Source organism: Felis catus, chromosome B3 (genome assembly GCF_018350175.1).
Source record: "Felis catus isolate Fca126 chromosome B3, F.catus_Fca126_mat1.0, whole genome shotgun sequence".
NCBI classification, from domain to species: domain Eukaryota; kingdom Metazoa; phylum Chordata; class Mammalia; order Carnivora; family Felidae; genus Felis; species Felis catus.
This window is the reverse complement of record NC_058373.1, coordinates 97973392-97988925: the sequence shown is the minus strand read 5'-3', so window position 1 is coordinate 97988925 and position 15534 is coordinate 97973392. Positions and strand designations below refer to the sequence as shown.

General features: G+C 37.6%; 1 protein-coding gene across 3 annotated transcripts in view; it reads left to right on the top strand.

Moving 5' to 3' along the window:
* Window positions 1-8662, top strand: part of MAP4K5 (mitogen-activated protein kinase kinase kinase kinase 5) — a 112573-nt gene extending 103911 nt beyond the window's left edge. For all 3 annotated transcript variants that reach the window (XM_045059913.1, XM_045059912.1, XM_045059911.1), the window contains 4 exons: window positions 196-288; window positions 3070-3140; window positions 5392-5447; window positions 7024-8662. In XM_045059913.1, the coding sequence (XP_044915848.1) occupies window positions 196-288; window positions 3070-3140; window positions 5392-5447; window positions 7024-7111 (308 nt within the window). In that variant the 3' untranslated portion in view covers window positions 7112-8662. The remainder of the gene's footprint in view (window positions 1-195; window positions 289-3069; window positions 3141-5391; window positions 5448-7023) is intronic.
* The last annotated feature ends 6872 nt before the right edge of the window (window positions 8663-15534 follow it).

The window sequence follows — 15534 nt, the reverse complement described above, 5'->3', positions numbered from 1 at the left end:
AATTGCCATTTACTAAATGGTACTTTTATATCTTATAAAACATAATGACAGTTTTTACCGGTCATGCTTGAATCATGATAAATAGCTGAACTTAATTAAGACTGTTCTATATCCATGTAGAATCCACATATCAAGTTACATTTATTTTAGCAGATTTTCATTTCCAGTTTTGACTTGCTTTTTCTTTTTTTTAAGAATTTGTAAAAATAGTAAATCTACAAGGAAAACTAAAATCAAGTAAGAAACTGGCCTCTGAGCTAAGTTTTGATTTTCGCATTGAATCTGTAGGTAAGTCTCCCTTATTATTTTTTTAACTTAAATATAATTGACATACAATATCCTGTTTGAGGTATACATCATAGTCATCTGATATTTTTATATATTATGAAATGATCCCCACAATAAATCTGGTTGCCATCTGTCACCATACAAAGTTATTACAGCATTGTTGACTCTATTCCTTATACTGTACATTACATCCCTGTGACTTCTTTGTTTTATAACTGGAAGTTTATTCCCCTACAACTATTTTGCCCAAGCCTCCTTTTTTAATAATGTGTTCAGAATACTTAACTTTTTGTTCATTCCCTACTTAGGATTGTCTAGACCAGCACTGTCTCATAGAAGTTTCAGTAATAGAGAAATGTTCTGTGTGCTCTTAAAATATAGTAGTCATTAACCGTACCTGTTGAGTACTTGAAACATGGCTAGTGCTACATTTTAATTTTGTAAATTTTAATGTGTTTTTAATGTTAATAGCCACATGTAGCTAGTCGCTATGTTGTATTGGACAGTGCAGGTCTAGATCATAATCTTTTATTGTTATTTCCTGGGTATTTAAAACTTGAAATCATTTTTTTAAATTTCTGTTCATTGTTCCCTTTGCTGCATGAAGTGAATTAAGTACTTCTCCCAGTTTTTTCCAAATCATAAAGGTATTTGTGTGATGTGATTAATGGTGTTAGATATGCTGTAATTCTTTGCCATGTAAGATGGGGTGTGCTGATGGTTATTGCTTTTAGGTCTATTTATACATAAATAACTAGTTTCCCACGGGCCTCGGAAACTAATATGCCATTTTAATTTGCTTTCTTTTCAATGAGTGTTTCACTCTGTGTAATTACTCATTGGTTTTATGATAAAAATTATTATATTTTATTATTGTTTGCATCCTCATGGGTTATTTGTCAGTAAATATTTTCCCCAGGGATGATAGAACTTAGGGGAAAAAAATACCATGGCTGGGAATATTTTGAACAATTTATGATATGACTCTACTGTAGGTCACAAATAGTTAAAACAAAGTTGGCAATTTGGACCATAAAAAATGCATGTTTCTCATTAAATGTTAAATGTTTCTCATTATTTAGAAAGTTTTTATCCTAAGTATTTTAATGGTTTCTTAACTGGAATTTTGCCCTGTCGCAAAGTATGTTCATCCCACTATGTAAATATCTTACATAAAAGTAATTTGCTTGCAGTTGGAAATTTTAATTTATTGAAGCAGGAAACCTGAACTTTCTGTAGATGGTAGGACAGAAGGGATGTTGGAACTAGTTTCTTCTTTTACTCCTTTATGTGCTGGATACTGCATACCAATTTCTAAGATTTAATATTTTCAGTAGGGATTCTGACATACAGATCTTTAGTTCCTTTTCATTTTAACTGAAACATACTGCTACCTAAACTTTTTTATACATGCCACATTTTTTTAGGGAATTTTAATTGTTACACAAAAGTTTGGTCCTCTTAAGCTATCATCCCTCCTTGCTAGTGAACTTTGAAATAATTACAAGGATCCTGCTGGGTAAAGAAAAAGAGTCCCTTTAAATCACTTTTTAAAAATAAAACCAGTAACTGGGTTTTTTATTTGTCACAGTTAGTGAAACTTGTGTGATTTGTTATGTAAGATACTTTTATTTTCAGTGAGCTAACTTAACCCAGAACATTTTTACCTTAACTTTTTACAGACTCCATGGTCTAGTAAGAAATAAAATGCTTCAATCACATTCTCCCATTACCTTTACTGGTGTAGGGCATATGGCTAACTCTCCAACAATCAAATGGGTTCTCTCCCTCATTCTTCCTTCCTTCCTCCCTCCCTCACTGACTGTACTTTCATGACTGCAGCCTCCTCCAGGAAGGGCCCAGAGGCCCTGCTCCCCTTCCCCACAATTGTGGAGCCTGCCTCCTCTGTTTCTGAACCTCTAAGTTACCCCATAAGGGTGCCTCAGTGGGCCCAGGCCTGTGCTTGAAACCAGGCAGAACATAGAGATGGATAAGGCACAGCAGGAACAGGTCTCCGCCCAGAGACCTTCAGGCCACACCAGGGGAACATGGGAGATGGGTGAGGAGCAGGAGGGGCTGAAGCATGCCATGTGGCCATACTTTGGGGTCATGGTCACTCCTGAATCCAAAGCCACTGGGAAGGTGGGCATGCTTGGCTGTGAAGTGTCATAAGGACAGTGGGGCCTACAAATCCAAGGCAGAGGCACAGAGGCTCCGTGCGACAGCAGTGACTACTCTAACTGGTAGACCCTCCCAGTAAGAATTGGCTCACAGATCATAAATATTCAGTGTGTGGTTACATTTTGGATTGTAAGGTTTATTTTTTCAAATAAATGTTGTAATAGGGAGAATGTGAGTATAAATAAAAAGATGCTTTCTTTTAGCTATTCTAAATATATAACAGTATTTAAATAACCATGTTTTTGATCCAAAGAAACAATTATGTGTGTTTTATTATTTTATTCACCTAAGACAAAAGATAGTATATGAAAGAGAAATTAATATGTTGATATCCAGCTCATCAGAAGTTAGCCTGTGTCTAAACGAATGCCTGTTACATATGTCTGTGAAAGCTTTCATGACCCTGCCTCAATAAATTATTTGAGCTTAGGCATGGCTTGGCCACAAACATGTTGGGAACAGATGGTCTAGACAGTGGGATCTTGCACCAAGCACTTGGGGAGAGCTTTACATTAGTATTTATTAAAAACAGTTAAAGAAAATGTATAATGAATTACTCTGTGCTTTATTTTAGTTTCAGTTCTCTCTAATCTTTTTTAGTATGCCTTCAAGATAGTGTGTTGGCTTTCTGGAAACACGGAATGCAGGGTAAAAGCTTCAAGTCAGATGAGGTAAGATTTCTTACATTCATTTGATGAATTTTCTTTCTGGACCCACATTACCATGTTTAGTGCCTTTAATGCTATGAACTGGTAGAGCAAAATTGCCAGTATTTTCCTTTCAGATAATGTTCAGTTTCTTACTCATTGTATGATTCTTCTGTGGCCACAAGGAATTGTCAAACATGAGTTTGCACACTTCCAGTCCTCTCATCTGTCATTTGTAAATGTGGTTGCCAGGATTGCTTATACTTCTCTAAATTTAACAAGCCTTTTCCATACTCTATAAATGTGTAGCTTATTTTTAATATTACACTTAAAATTCTAAATTAATATGTATTAGATCACAGGACTAAGAAAAAAAATCTAAGAAAATTCACTCATTTAGTAGATACTTATTGAGTACCAACTACATACAAGACACTATTATTATAGCACTGTAAGGTATAATGAAGTGTTATAAATAATATCAAACCTTTATAACATCTGTGCTTCAGGCACTTTACAAATATTAGCTTATATTTAAGGCTAATAATTAAATGGGGTTAGGTTCTATTCATATTCCCATTTTTTTTTCTTTTTTATAGGCACAGACTGGTTAAGTAACTTGCCCAGAGTTAAGTCGCTAGTTAAATGGTAGAGTCTGGATTTTAAGGGTCTCCAAAAATCACTTCTAGCTAAGGTAATCAGGCTACATTTCATGCAGGAGATGGGATTTGGAATTCACCTTGAGAGATGAATCCTAATAGTTAGCTAACATGTACCATTTCCCACTCGTGTCTTTTACACTATAGTCTCACACATGTGTGGACTTATTTTAAAGCTAAGTCTTCTACTTGAATTATCTCTAGTTTTATCCATGCTCTTGTATATATGTAACTGATTATTTGTACCTTTTCCATGAACATGGGATTAGAATGCTTCCAAGAGAAAATGACATAAATCAGCTGTCTTTGAATATGTCAGTTTACTTACTCACATCACTAAATGTCACCAGACCCCTGCATTTAATGAAACCTGTAGCCCTACTTACTGCCATAAAATTAATTGTCCCTAGATCCTTTTTTCAGTGTGCCACTCCTATGGTTGGAAATCTGCAGAAAATACTTGATGTTCACTATATTAAGTACAAATTGTATTTCCTTTTTTTAAACTCATTTTGCTTACCTCTTTATGTTCTTATCCTTCAATTTGGGCCTAGCTATTATATTTATAAAGTAATATTCAACCATTCCAGTCCACAGTGATTGGCACATTTCTGGACTTACTCTCTGAAAATCAGCTCCATGTGGTATAGCACCTCATTAATTTCCCACTTCAAGTTTACTAATTCTGTCTTCCCAGCTAGACTACAAGTTCATTGATAACAGACTGTTTTTATACTTATTTTATATCCACACTTTTATAGTTTGGATTCCTCCAAAAGCTTGACCCTAAGACAAGGAATCAAGTGCAGGTAGTTTATTGGTAGTAGATCCCAGAAAACAAGTGATGGAGTGCAGAGTATAAGATGGAGAGGGGAAAAAGCCATTAAAGAGCACATTAATAAACTGGTTTCCACTATGGGCAACCAGGGCTTAATCCCAAAGGGACCACTGAGGAAGGGTATAGAGCACACCTCAAAATAGACTCATTTGAAGGTGGGGAGGCTGGTGCCTTTATACACCAACTGCTGTCCCTCTTGAGTAAGGGTTACTCCCAAGGGTATAAACTCCCCACATTTGGGAATCGTACCTGTGCGTGTGTGAGTGCACCTTCTGCAGCTTTGGAGAAAACAGAGCAAAGGAATACCATAGGTAATACTGATGTAAGACACTAGCACATGGAAGTGCCCACCACAACTCTGTGGAACTCAGGGGCCTGTGGGGCCACCGTGAGCATCTGCACTGACACAAAGGGAAGAGTAGGGGCTCTGCAGTCCAGCAAACCTGTATTCGAATCTTGGGTCTGCCAGTTAGATGGTCTTAAGCAAGTTATTCAACTTCTCTGAGCCGTAGTGTTTTTTTCCCCAATAATATGGGGATTATAATATATATCACAAAGAGTTATTCTAAGGAAAGTACCTGACCCATACCAGATGTTCCATAAATACTGGTTTATTTCTACCATTAAGGCAGTCAAAAAAACTTATGAAAATTTATTTCACTTGAGGAATTGAGCCTATCAAAAATTATCCATCTCTTTAATAATGGTTCTAAGTGGCTTTTAAATTATGATTTAAATAATATGGCGATAAAGGTATTACTGATATTTTCTTTCATAGGTTACCCAGGAAATTTCAGACGAAACAAGAGTTTTCCGCTTATTGGGATCAGACAGGTAATAGTTTGGTTGTTTTAATTTCATTACCAAAGGAATTTAGTGGTTGTGTTCTTAATTCTAATATCAGCCTATAACTGTGTTTCAAACAAAATTCTTAGAAGGCTCAGCAACTCTGAGAAATAACCCTGTATCAGGGCGCCTGGGTGGCTCAGTCGGTTAAGCATCTGACTTCAGCTCAGGTCATGATCTCACGGCTTGTGAGTTCGAGCCCCGCGTCAGGCTCTGTGCTGCCAGCTCAGAGCCTGGAGCCTCTTCAGATTCTATGTCTTTCTCTCTCTCTCTCTGCCCCTCCCCTGCTCACTCTCTGTCTCTCTCTGTCTCTCAAAAATAAATAAACATTAAAAAAAATAAATAAAAAAAAAATATCCCTGTACATTTATTGAGAGAGAGAAGAATTAGTCGATTAAGCGATCTTTTTGTCAATGTGAAGATCGTGTTTCTAGAGATAGTTACATTCAGCCAAGACAAAGTGTGTTTATGTCCCTAGTACCATGACATATTTCAGACCCCTTTTGTTTTCATCATTTGTTCCTGGTTTGTTACCTTCCATTAACTATTACCACATAAACCCAGCAGGATATGCACCTCCTGACATTTGCTTTTATATCAGAAAATATTCGGCTCCATTTCTGGTCAGTCTAAATTAGAAGGAATTATGTGGTCTCTGCAATCAGAATGAAAGATAAGTTCCAAAACTGCCGTCTTAGGAAAAAATTAGTTTTTGTTCTCCAAAGTCCATATTGTCTACCTGTGCAACTAATAAAGTCCCCTTCCCTTCCTGTCTTCCCACCAAAAGTTGTTAGTGCAACAAAATTTGCCATTGTAATATGCATCAGTCCTGAGGCAAGGATTAAGAACCTCTGCTCTTCAAATTCAGGCTAGTCACAGAATCACTATTTGGATGAGCGTCTCATAGAATCCTGTTTTATTCTCATTCATTCCCTTCTCGTTGTGTATATCATTGACCCTTGAACAACACAGGTTGGAACTGCATGGGTCCACTTGTATGCAGACTTTTTTCAATAGAGTTCAGTACTATAAATGTATTTTCTCTTATGATTTTCTTAATAACTTTTTTCTCCAGCTTACATTATTGTAAGAATATAGTATATAATGCATATAACATACAAAATATGTGTCAGTCAACTGTTTATGTTTAATCAGTAAGTTTCCAGTCGCCAGTAGGTTATTAATAGTTAAGTTTGGGGGGAGTTAAAAGTTATGCATGGATTTTCAACTGTGCAGGGCGTCAGTGCCCCAAACCCTCATGTTGTTCTAGAATCAGCTGTATTCTAAAAGCTTTATTTTACCTTCTATTGGCATATATAAATAAGCAAATTTGATTTTAGTTGGAATAAGATGAGACTATCCTGAAATGTTTTCAATATTTCATATTCATAAATTCATCAATCCTTAGTTTTGGTTTTAAGCTATAATGTGTAGAGCAGAATTTGACAGTGCACCTGTGATCTTTTTGAACAGCGATACTCTTTCACGATTTGATATCAGTATTTGAATGAAGCATGCAATCTCTGTCTTCACTCTTAAGTCTTTTGTTTTGGTTTAATTGCAGGGTTGTCGTTTTGGAAAGTAGGCCAACAGAAAATCCTACTGCACACAGCAATCTGTACATCTTGGCTGGACATGAGAATAGTTACTAAACACCAAAACTATCTCCAGTGACAGGAAAATGAGTATACTCCATTGAAAGCAAAACTCTCTTAAGTTCAGTACAAACTACACTAGGATTTACTTTAGCTCTTAATGGGTTCTATCTCAAGTGATCTGTACTTTAAGGTGGAATTCAATATTTCTGTAGCTGGAAACAGCGATTCTATCTTGCCACTGTGTGGTGGTTATATCAAGTTTGCTTAATAAAAGCTATGAGACAAATAGTCCTCTAGTTCCAGGAAACACAGTCTTTTTAAAAAAAATAATGTTTGTAACAAGGGTGCCATGATATTTTTAGATAACAGCTCACGTGATTATCTTCAGAAAGATAAATTTAGTGACAGTTTTCTTGTTTTATACCATGTTTGATTCCTTCTTAATGAACATAATTTGATAAAGAAATTATCAAAGAAGCCTTTCACTTTTACATTGGCCATTCTGTATGTTTTTGTAAAATAGAATATTTAATCCTTATTTATTAATCTCTTGCTGGAGTGGTGTAATGTATGTAACTTTTAGCAGAGGAGGGTTTCAGAGCAGCTTAATTTTTTTTATAATGTATAAAAATTTTGTTTACCTTCCAAGAGTAGTACTCTGAGGGGTTAAAGGCAGAGTGTTTGGGTTCAGTACATACATGCAGTTTTACTTAATACAAGTATTTTATAATACAGTATCATCCAGAATCGCCTTAAAAGGGAGTTTTGTGTTTTCAGTTATAGATAGTTGCAGGGGGTCATACAGAAGATACTGATAATGGCTGAAGGATTGTTAAAGGGGTATGTATGTCTAGATGTGACTACCATGTATATGTATTCTCGACAAGCAGTATAATATACCTGTGATTTTTTTTTACATTAGGGATAATGCATAATAAATTAATATTCATATATATTATCATCCCGAATGTAAGGGGGGATGTATTTAACTGCCCATGATATGTATTTTACTTATACTGTACCACAGGGGAAACTGTAAAGCAGCTACATGTGTAATCTTGGGTTTTTTCACATATGTAGGTATTCATTTTGAGTAGGTTTAAGAAAAAAAATATTTAAATGAAATTGAATTCCTGATGGGATAGTATAAATAAGTATTATAAAAACCAGTATTCTGAAAATAAGAAAGGATAGGGCCATTTTTGAGTTTGCTTCTCTTTTGCTATTGTTAGTACTCAGAGTTGAAGTGTCACGTTGGTACCTGTTGTCCTAACACATTTACTGAGAACAGCTAGCATTGAGATCATGAACAAGAGGCTAGCAATAGCAAACTATAGATTACTTCAGCAGTTACTTGAGAAGAAAACAGTAGAACGATCTCATTCAGTCTTTACCAGCTCTGTAAAATAGGGAGTGTTATCATCTCCATTTTCCAGATGAGGAAATAAGCGTTTAGCAAAGTTAAGAGACTTACCCAATTCACACAGCAAGTTGGTGGTTGAGCCAGACCGTGAGTCTTGTGACTCTGTTCTTTTCACTATGCAATACGCAAACAATAAAATGTTATGCAAATAAAATATAAAGTAAATTTTCTTTTAAAATGCACATCGATATGATTTCAGCAAGTGTGTGCCTGTTTATTTTGGGTATGTTAAATGGGGCCCCTGGACTGAAGGACACTGGATACAATAGATGGCAGGGGACCCTACTCAAAACGAAATATGTACATACATACTGGATACAAAGACCAATGCCCTCCTCTCACTGAATCCTGGCAGCCAGACCTTCCCACCCCAACAGTATTGGAAGTCTTCTCTGTGCAGTCTGGCCAGTTTAAATGGAAAGACCTAAATAGGTCCTGATGTGAAAATCATAGTTAACATGCCCTCCACTCCATGCATCCAGACCTTGCAGTTAGCCTTATAGTCCTATGATATTAATAATTTTTAAACAACCAAGACATATGAAATACCTGAGGAAAACCTGTAACATAAAAGGGAGAAAACAGTTATGGGAAAGAAGCACTTAGAGGCAACAGACTATGCAGGATAATGTCAAAAGAAAAAATACATATTCTGAAAGATGTTGCAAGTATGAGTCAAGAGTAGAATACTAAAAAAGGAGCTTTCAGAAAATAAAAAGCTCTTAGAAAATATGATAGCATAGCTGAATAATTCAGTAGAAGCTTTAGAATATAAAGTTGAAGAAATTTCTCAGAAAATAAAAAGAAATGGAAACATTGGGGGAAGTGTGGGGGGGGGCAATTAAGACTAATAGCCGGGGAGGCCCGTTATCCAAAAGAAACAACAAAGAAGAAATCAGTAAAGTATTTCAAGAAGTTTTTCCAGTACTGAAGAACTTCAGATCCCAGATTGAAAAGACACAATAGATTTAAAAAATCTGTACCAAAGCACATCATTGTGAAATTTCAGAGACATGGGAGCCAAAGAGAAGATCTGTGTTTCCAAAGGAAAGGGGAAAGTCCTACATCAAGGAATAAGAATCAGGATAGCTTCAAATTTCACCAGAAGCAGTGCCTTCAAAATTCAGAAAGAAATTTCCAATCCAAACTTCTGGATCCAAATACATTATTAATCAAACCTAAGGGTAAAAATTAAGATATTTTTGGTGGTACAAGCTCTCAAAAACTGTACCTCCCATATAGCCTTTCTCAGGAAGCTACTAGAAGATGTGCTTCATAAAAATAAGGGCATAAATTAAGCAAAATGAAGACATTAGATGCAGAAAATGGGTTTCCACACAGGAGGGAGATGGAAACCCCTGGTAGATGGTGATGGGGTATCCAAGGATGACACTACACCAGGCGTAGAGAGCATACCAGCATACTAGAAACTCCTGGAGAGACTGAGAAAGATTAAACTGATAAAATACTTGATGCATCTCAGTATCTTAAGAGTTAGACACCTAGCAAAGAGCAAGAGATTCCTCCTAAAACAGACTGAGAAAAGAACTGAGAGTAAGATCATTTTCTTTGGAGACCCCAGAAAATGGGAGTGAGGGACTTAGAATATTGAGATGGAGACGTGGGAAATGTTGACATAAGGGTGCATTATTGAAGTCCTTGCTGTGTAGACAATGGCAGCTTGATTCTACCAGGTCTTTTGAGAAGCTGTGCGATAGCTCCCATGATCGTCTTCTGAAAGACAAGTGCCTGGGGCATTTATCTACAGACTCCCACTCATGGTTGAGTTGTTGCTGGGGCATTACGGGCATGCTCCCCTGAAGTGTACTGTGTGCATCTGGCCAGGGAGGCTCCTTAAGTGTCAGAGAAGGCCCTGGAGCAGACAGCTGAAAGAGCAGGCAATAAATCTGAGCCTATTTAGAACTGCCCACCACCTCTAAAATCAGAGGTGGGTGGAGGGGATGTTTCTCAAGGTCCTCAAGGTCTTTCAATCAGTGATGGTATCGTTTCTAAGCAAAAACTTATGAAAGACTGGAGTGCCTGGGTGGCTCAGTCAGTTAAGTGTTCAACTTTGGCTCAGGTCATGATCTCCCAGCTTGTGGGTTCAAGTGCCGCACCGAGCTCTGTGCTGACAGCTTGCAGCCTGGAGCCTGCTTTGGATTCTGTGTCTCCCTCCCCTGCTCGTTCTGTCTCTCAAAAATAAAAGCATTAAGATGGGGGGTGGGAGGGAGGAGAGGGTGGGTGATGGGTATTGAGGAGGGCACCTTTTGGGATGAGCACTGGGTGTTGTATGGAAACCAATTTGTCAATAAATTTCATATAAAAAAATAAAAAATAAAATAAAAATTTTTTTTAATCTAAAACTGAAATCTGACCTCCCCCCCAAAAAAAAAAAAACTGGCAGTTAATTAACTCCAGGAAAGCAAAATGGTGTATAGAAAAGAAAAATAAACGATGTCCAGTGTTTGAATGACATAGCCTTGTTAACAGCAAATATGAATCTAATCAAAATTACAGCATACTTGTAGTGGGAGAGGACATGGTGTTATGGATATAAGGTAGAAAAATATCTAGATCCTCATCTTCCATAGTAGGAAATCAATGGATAATACCTAAAAATTAAATATCAAGAAATAGATGGGTCACCTGGGTGGCTCAGTCAGTAAAGCATCTGACTCTTGGTTTGCAGCTCAGGTTATGATCTCACAGTTCAATTCGAGTTCAAGCCCTGCATCAGGCTCTGTGCTGACAGCATAGAGCCTGCTTGGGATTCTTTCTCTCCCTGCCCCTCCCCTGCTTGAAGTCTCTCTCTTCTCAAAATAAATAAACACTTTTAAAAAAAATCAAGAAATAGCTTATGTGGGGCACCTGGGTGGCTCAGTCAGTTAAGCATCCAACTCTTGGTTTTGTCTCAGGTCATGGTCTCAGAGCCATGAGATCAAGCCCCACGCCCACCTGGAGTCAGGCTCTGCACTGGGCATGGAGCCTGCTTAAGATTCTCCCTCCCTCTCTGTCTACTTCTCCCTCCTCCCTCTCCCTCTCTCTCCCCGCCACCTCTCTCTCAAAAAAAAAAAAAAAATCTACCTTGACAAAGGAGCAAGTCAAGTGTTTTCATTCTCACAACTTGTTATTTATAGAGATCCTAATCACTTTCCTAAACCTAGAAAACAAAGAAATTTTTAAAAAAAGGTTAAAAGATTTGGAAAGGAATAAAAATACCATTTGCAAAAAAACTTAGAAATCATGAATTTGGAAAAGCAGCTGGATGCACTGCCAGCATTATACACATCTGTATGCCTGTAATAAAGAGAAGGTGAAATTTTAGGATTCCATTTACAATACAGAAAACTATCATATATGTAAGAAAAATGAGATGCAAGCTCTGTATACTTGAAACTAACAAAACCTCAATGAAATTAAAGAAGACCTAAGTAAATGGCAGATGACGCCATGTTGATGAATTAGGTTTGATATTGTAAAGCTGCCAGTTGATTTAAAGATTCTGTGTGATTCCAGCAGATACTTTTATGGAGATTGACAAATTGACTCTAAAATTACATAAAATGCAAAGGGTCAGGAATACTCATGACAAGCTTTTTGGGGTTTGTTTGTTTTGTTTTTTAGAGAGAAAGAGCAGGAGCTGGGGAGACAGGCAGAGGGAGAATCTTAAGCAGACTCCATGCTCAGCGCCAGCCTGACATGGAGCTCAATCCCACAACCCTGGGATCATGACTTGAGCCAAAATCAAAGAGTCAGACTCAACTGATTGAGCCACCCAGGTACCCCAGCTTAAGAAAATCTTGAAGAAAAAAAAACAAACCTGGGAGTCTTAGGCTACCAGATTGCAAGAGATGATAAAGCTACTATAGCAGTTAAGATACGGTGACATTGGCATGAAGACAGACAATGAAATACAATCGTGAGTCCAGAAACACACCCACACTTACCTTATTTTCTGACAGATACTGCCCTGGAGTGAAGGATAACCTTTTCAATAAATTATGTTGAAACAATAACAGAATATCAAGGGAATCTTGACCGCTACCTCACACAACAAAAAGAAATACCAGATAGACTGTAAATAATCTAAAATATATACAACTATAATTCTTTTAAAATAAAACATCTTCACAAACTTGGGATAAGCAAAGATTTCCCAAACAGAACAATAAGACTTTGACCATAAAAGGAAAAGTTGGTAAAACAGACTTAATTAAAATACTCTGTTCATCTAAGGACACCTTTACAAGAAGGAAACGACAAGCCACAAAATGGAAGAGACTTGCATTACATATACCCACAAAAGACCTACCCAGAAGACCCAAAGAACTTCCACAAATCGTTAAGAAAAAGGCAGATAGGGGCACCTGCCTGGCTGAGTCCATACAGCCCATGACTCTTGATCTCAGGGTTGGGAGTTCAAGCCCCACACTGGGTGTAGAGATTACTTAAAAAATCTTTAAAAACAAAAAAGGCAGACAACACAACAGAAGAATGGACAAAAGATTTTGAACAAGCACTCTACCAAAGGTAACATCCAAGTAGTCAATAAATATATGGAAATGTATCCAACTTCCTTGGTGGTCAGATGAATACAAATTAAAACAACAATGCAGTACTTTTACACAATCACCAAAATGGCTAAAATGAAAAGGACAGACAAAAACAAATATTGGTGAGATTGTGGACAAGCCAAGGCATTTATACTGCTAGTGGCAATGTAAAATGGTGCAGCACTTTGGAAAACAGTTTGGCAATTCCTTAAAAATGTTAAGCATGGATTTGCCACGTGACCCAGCAGTTCCACTCTGAGGTATCTTCCCAAGAGAAAACGTGCACATAAAAACTTGTATGCAAATGCCCAAAACTGAATTCATAACAGCCAAAAAGTGGAAGCGGCCCAAATATTCACCAACTGGGAAAAGGGTAAACAAAATATGTTCTATCCATGCAATGAAATACTATTCAGCAATGAAAAGCAACAACATGCTGATACATGCTACAATGCAGATGAACCTCAAGAACATGTTAAGTACAAGAAACTAGTCACAGGGGGTGCCTGGGCAGCTCAGTTGGTTGAGTGTCTGACTTTGGCTCAGGTCATCATCTCGCAGTCCATGAGTTCAAGCCCCACATCAGGCTCTGTGCTAACAGCTCAGGGCCTGGAGCCTGCTTCAGATTCTGTGTCTCCCTCTCTGTATGCCCTTCCCCCACTCATGCTGTCTCTCCTCTCAAAAAATAAACATTAAAAGAAAAGAAAGAAAAAGAAACGAGTCACAAAAGATCACATATTGTAATGATTCCATTTCTATGAAATGCCCAGGAAAGATAAATCTATGGAGACAGAAGGTAGATTAGGGGCAGGTGCACAGGGCAGGGGTTCAGAATACAGAGTGATTGTGAGTGAGCATGAGGTTTCTTTCTGAGATGATGGGAATGTTCTAAAATTAGACCCTGATGATAGCTGCACAACTGTAAACTTATTAAAATCATTTATTTGTACACTTCAAATACAATTTGTACACTTTGCACATTTTTTGTACATTTTATTATACTTTAAGTGTACCTAAATAAAGCTAAACAGAAAAAGCGTATCTAAGGGGTCAGGAAACACTTTAAGAGGTATTCAAAGTCATTAGTTACCAGAGAAATACAAATGAAAACAATAACGCCACTACCAAATAAGACCACAGCACAATACTATCACACATGAGTGACTAAATGCTATCACACACTAGAATGACTAAAATGAAAGAAGACAATATGAAGTGTTGACGAGGGTGTGGAACAACAGGGACTCACGTACTGCTTGTAGGAGTGCAAACTGGTACAATCACTTGGAAAAACTAAAGCTGAACAGGCACGTAAGCTCAGAACCCAGCATTTCCAATCCTAGGGGTACACCTCAAAAACGTGTTCACCAAAAAGCTATATGACTGTTTCTAGCAACATTATCCATTGTTGCCCCAAACTGGAAATAACCCAAAAGTCCATTTACAGTTGAAAGGGTAAGTTTCGGTATAGTCACAAGTCAAAATACTGCAAGTCAGAAAGGAGGAACTACCAACAAGAGCGTGCATTTCAATCCATATATCTGAAGGAAATATAATATTTGGAAATGTAACGATGGGAGGTAAAGAGTATTCATTCTAGTCAGAGGAAACTGCATCTGAAATCAACATAATTGAGAGTTAAGCTCCTGTATCAGGGTTCCTCTGCTCTTCTTTGGTTGTTATGAAGAGAAAACTGTAGAACTGGGCTCAGAGAACACCTGGCTGCAGGAGCCAGTGAACGGCCCCTTGGGGCCTCAGGAGAAATCCACTTCGGCAGTGTCCGTTCAGGCACGATTGAGGTTCTGAGGGAAGAGAGAACCTGCTTGGCCATGGAGGGTGAGGGGCCTTGAACAACAGTCACGCTGAGACGGATACCCAAAGCAGAAGAAGGAATAGATACTGGGCTTTTAACGAAAGGGCAAATGGATGCTGAGCTGGTGAAAGCAACAGATGTCCTGTGTAGTTCTAAACCATCACGTGGCGAAGCTTAAAAAAAAAAAAAAAACCCAAGCCACTCCCCGTGTGTGAGTGAAATAGTTCATTAAATCATTACGATTGTCACCCACAAGTTCTTCCCTCGGTAATTTTGGTAAGTTTAAGATTTAGCACACTCTGAATCTAAATTAAATCTATCCATGTATATAACATTTAACTTTAGATATATGACTTCATCCTGGTCTTTTTTCTCAAATCTAAATCTTCCTGGATTAGTTACTTCACTGTGATTATTTGTGATAACTACGGGACATAGGAATCCAGTGATCTGAGTCCTTGAGCACCTGCCAGAGCGACCCAACCATTTGATGTGTAACTGCTCCATATAAGCCACTGACCATATCAAGCTTTCAAATATATATTTCTGTTTATGGTTTCTGAAAACCCACGGTGAATACCAGCATCCACTTAAATTTCTTAAAGCGCAGTACAAAGTCTTCTCCTCCAGGATCCCACAACCTCTTGTGCATCCTTTATTAAAGCTCCTATTACATATAATAAGTAGG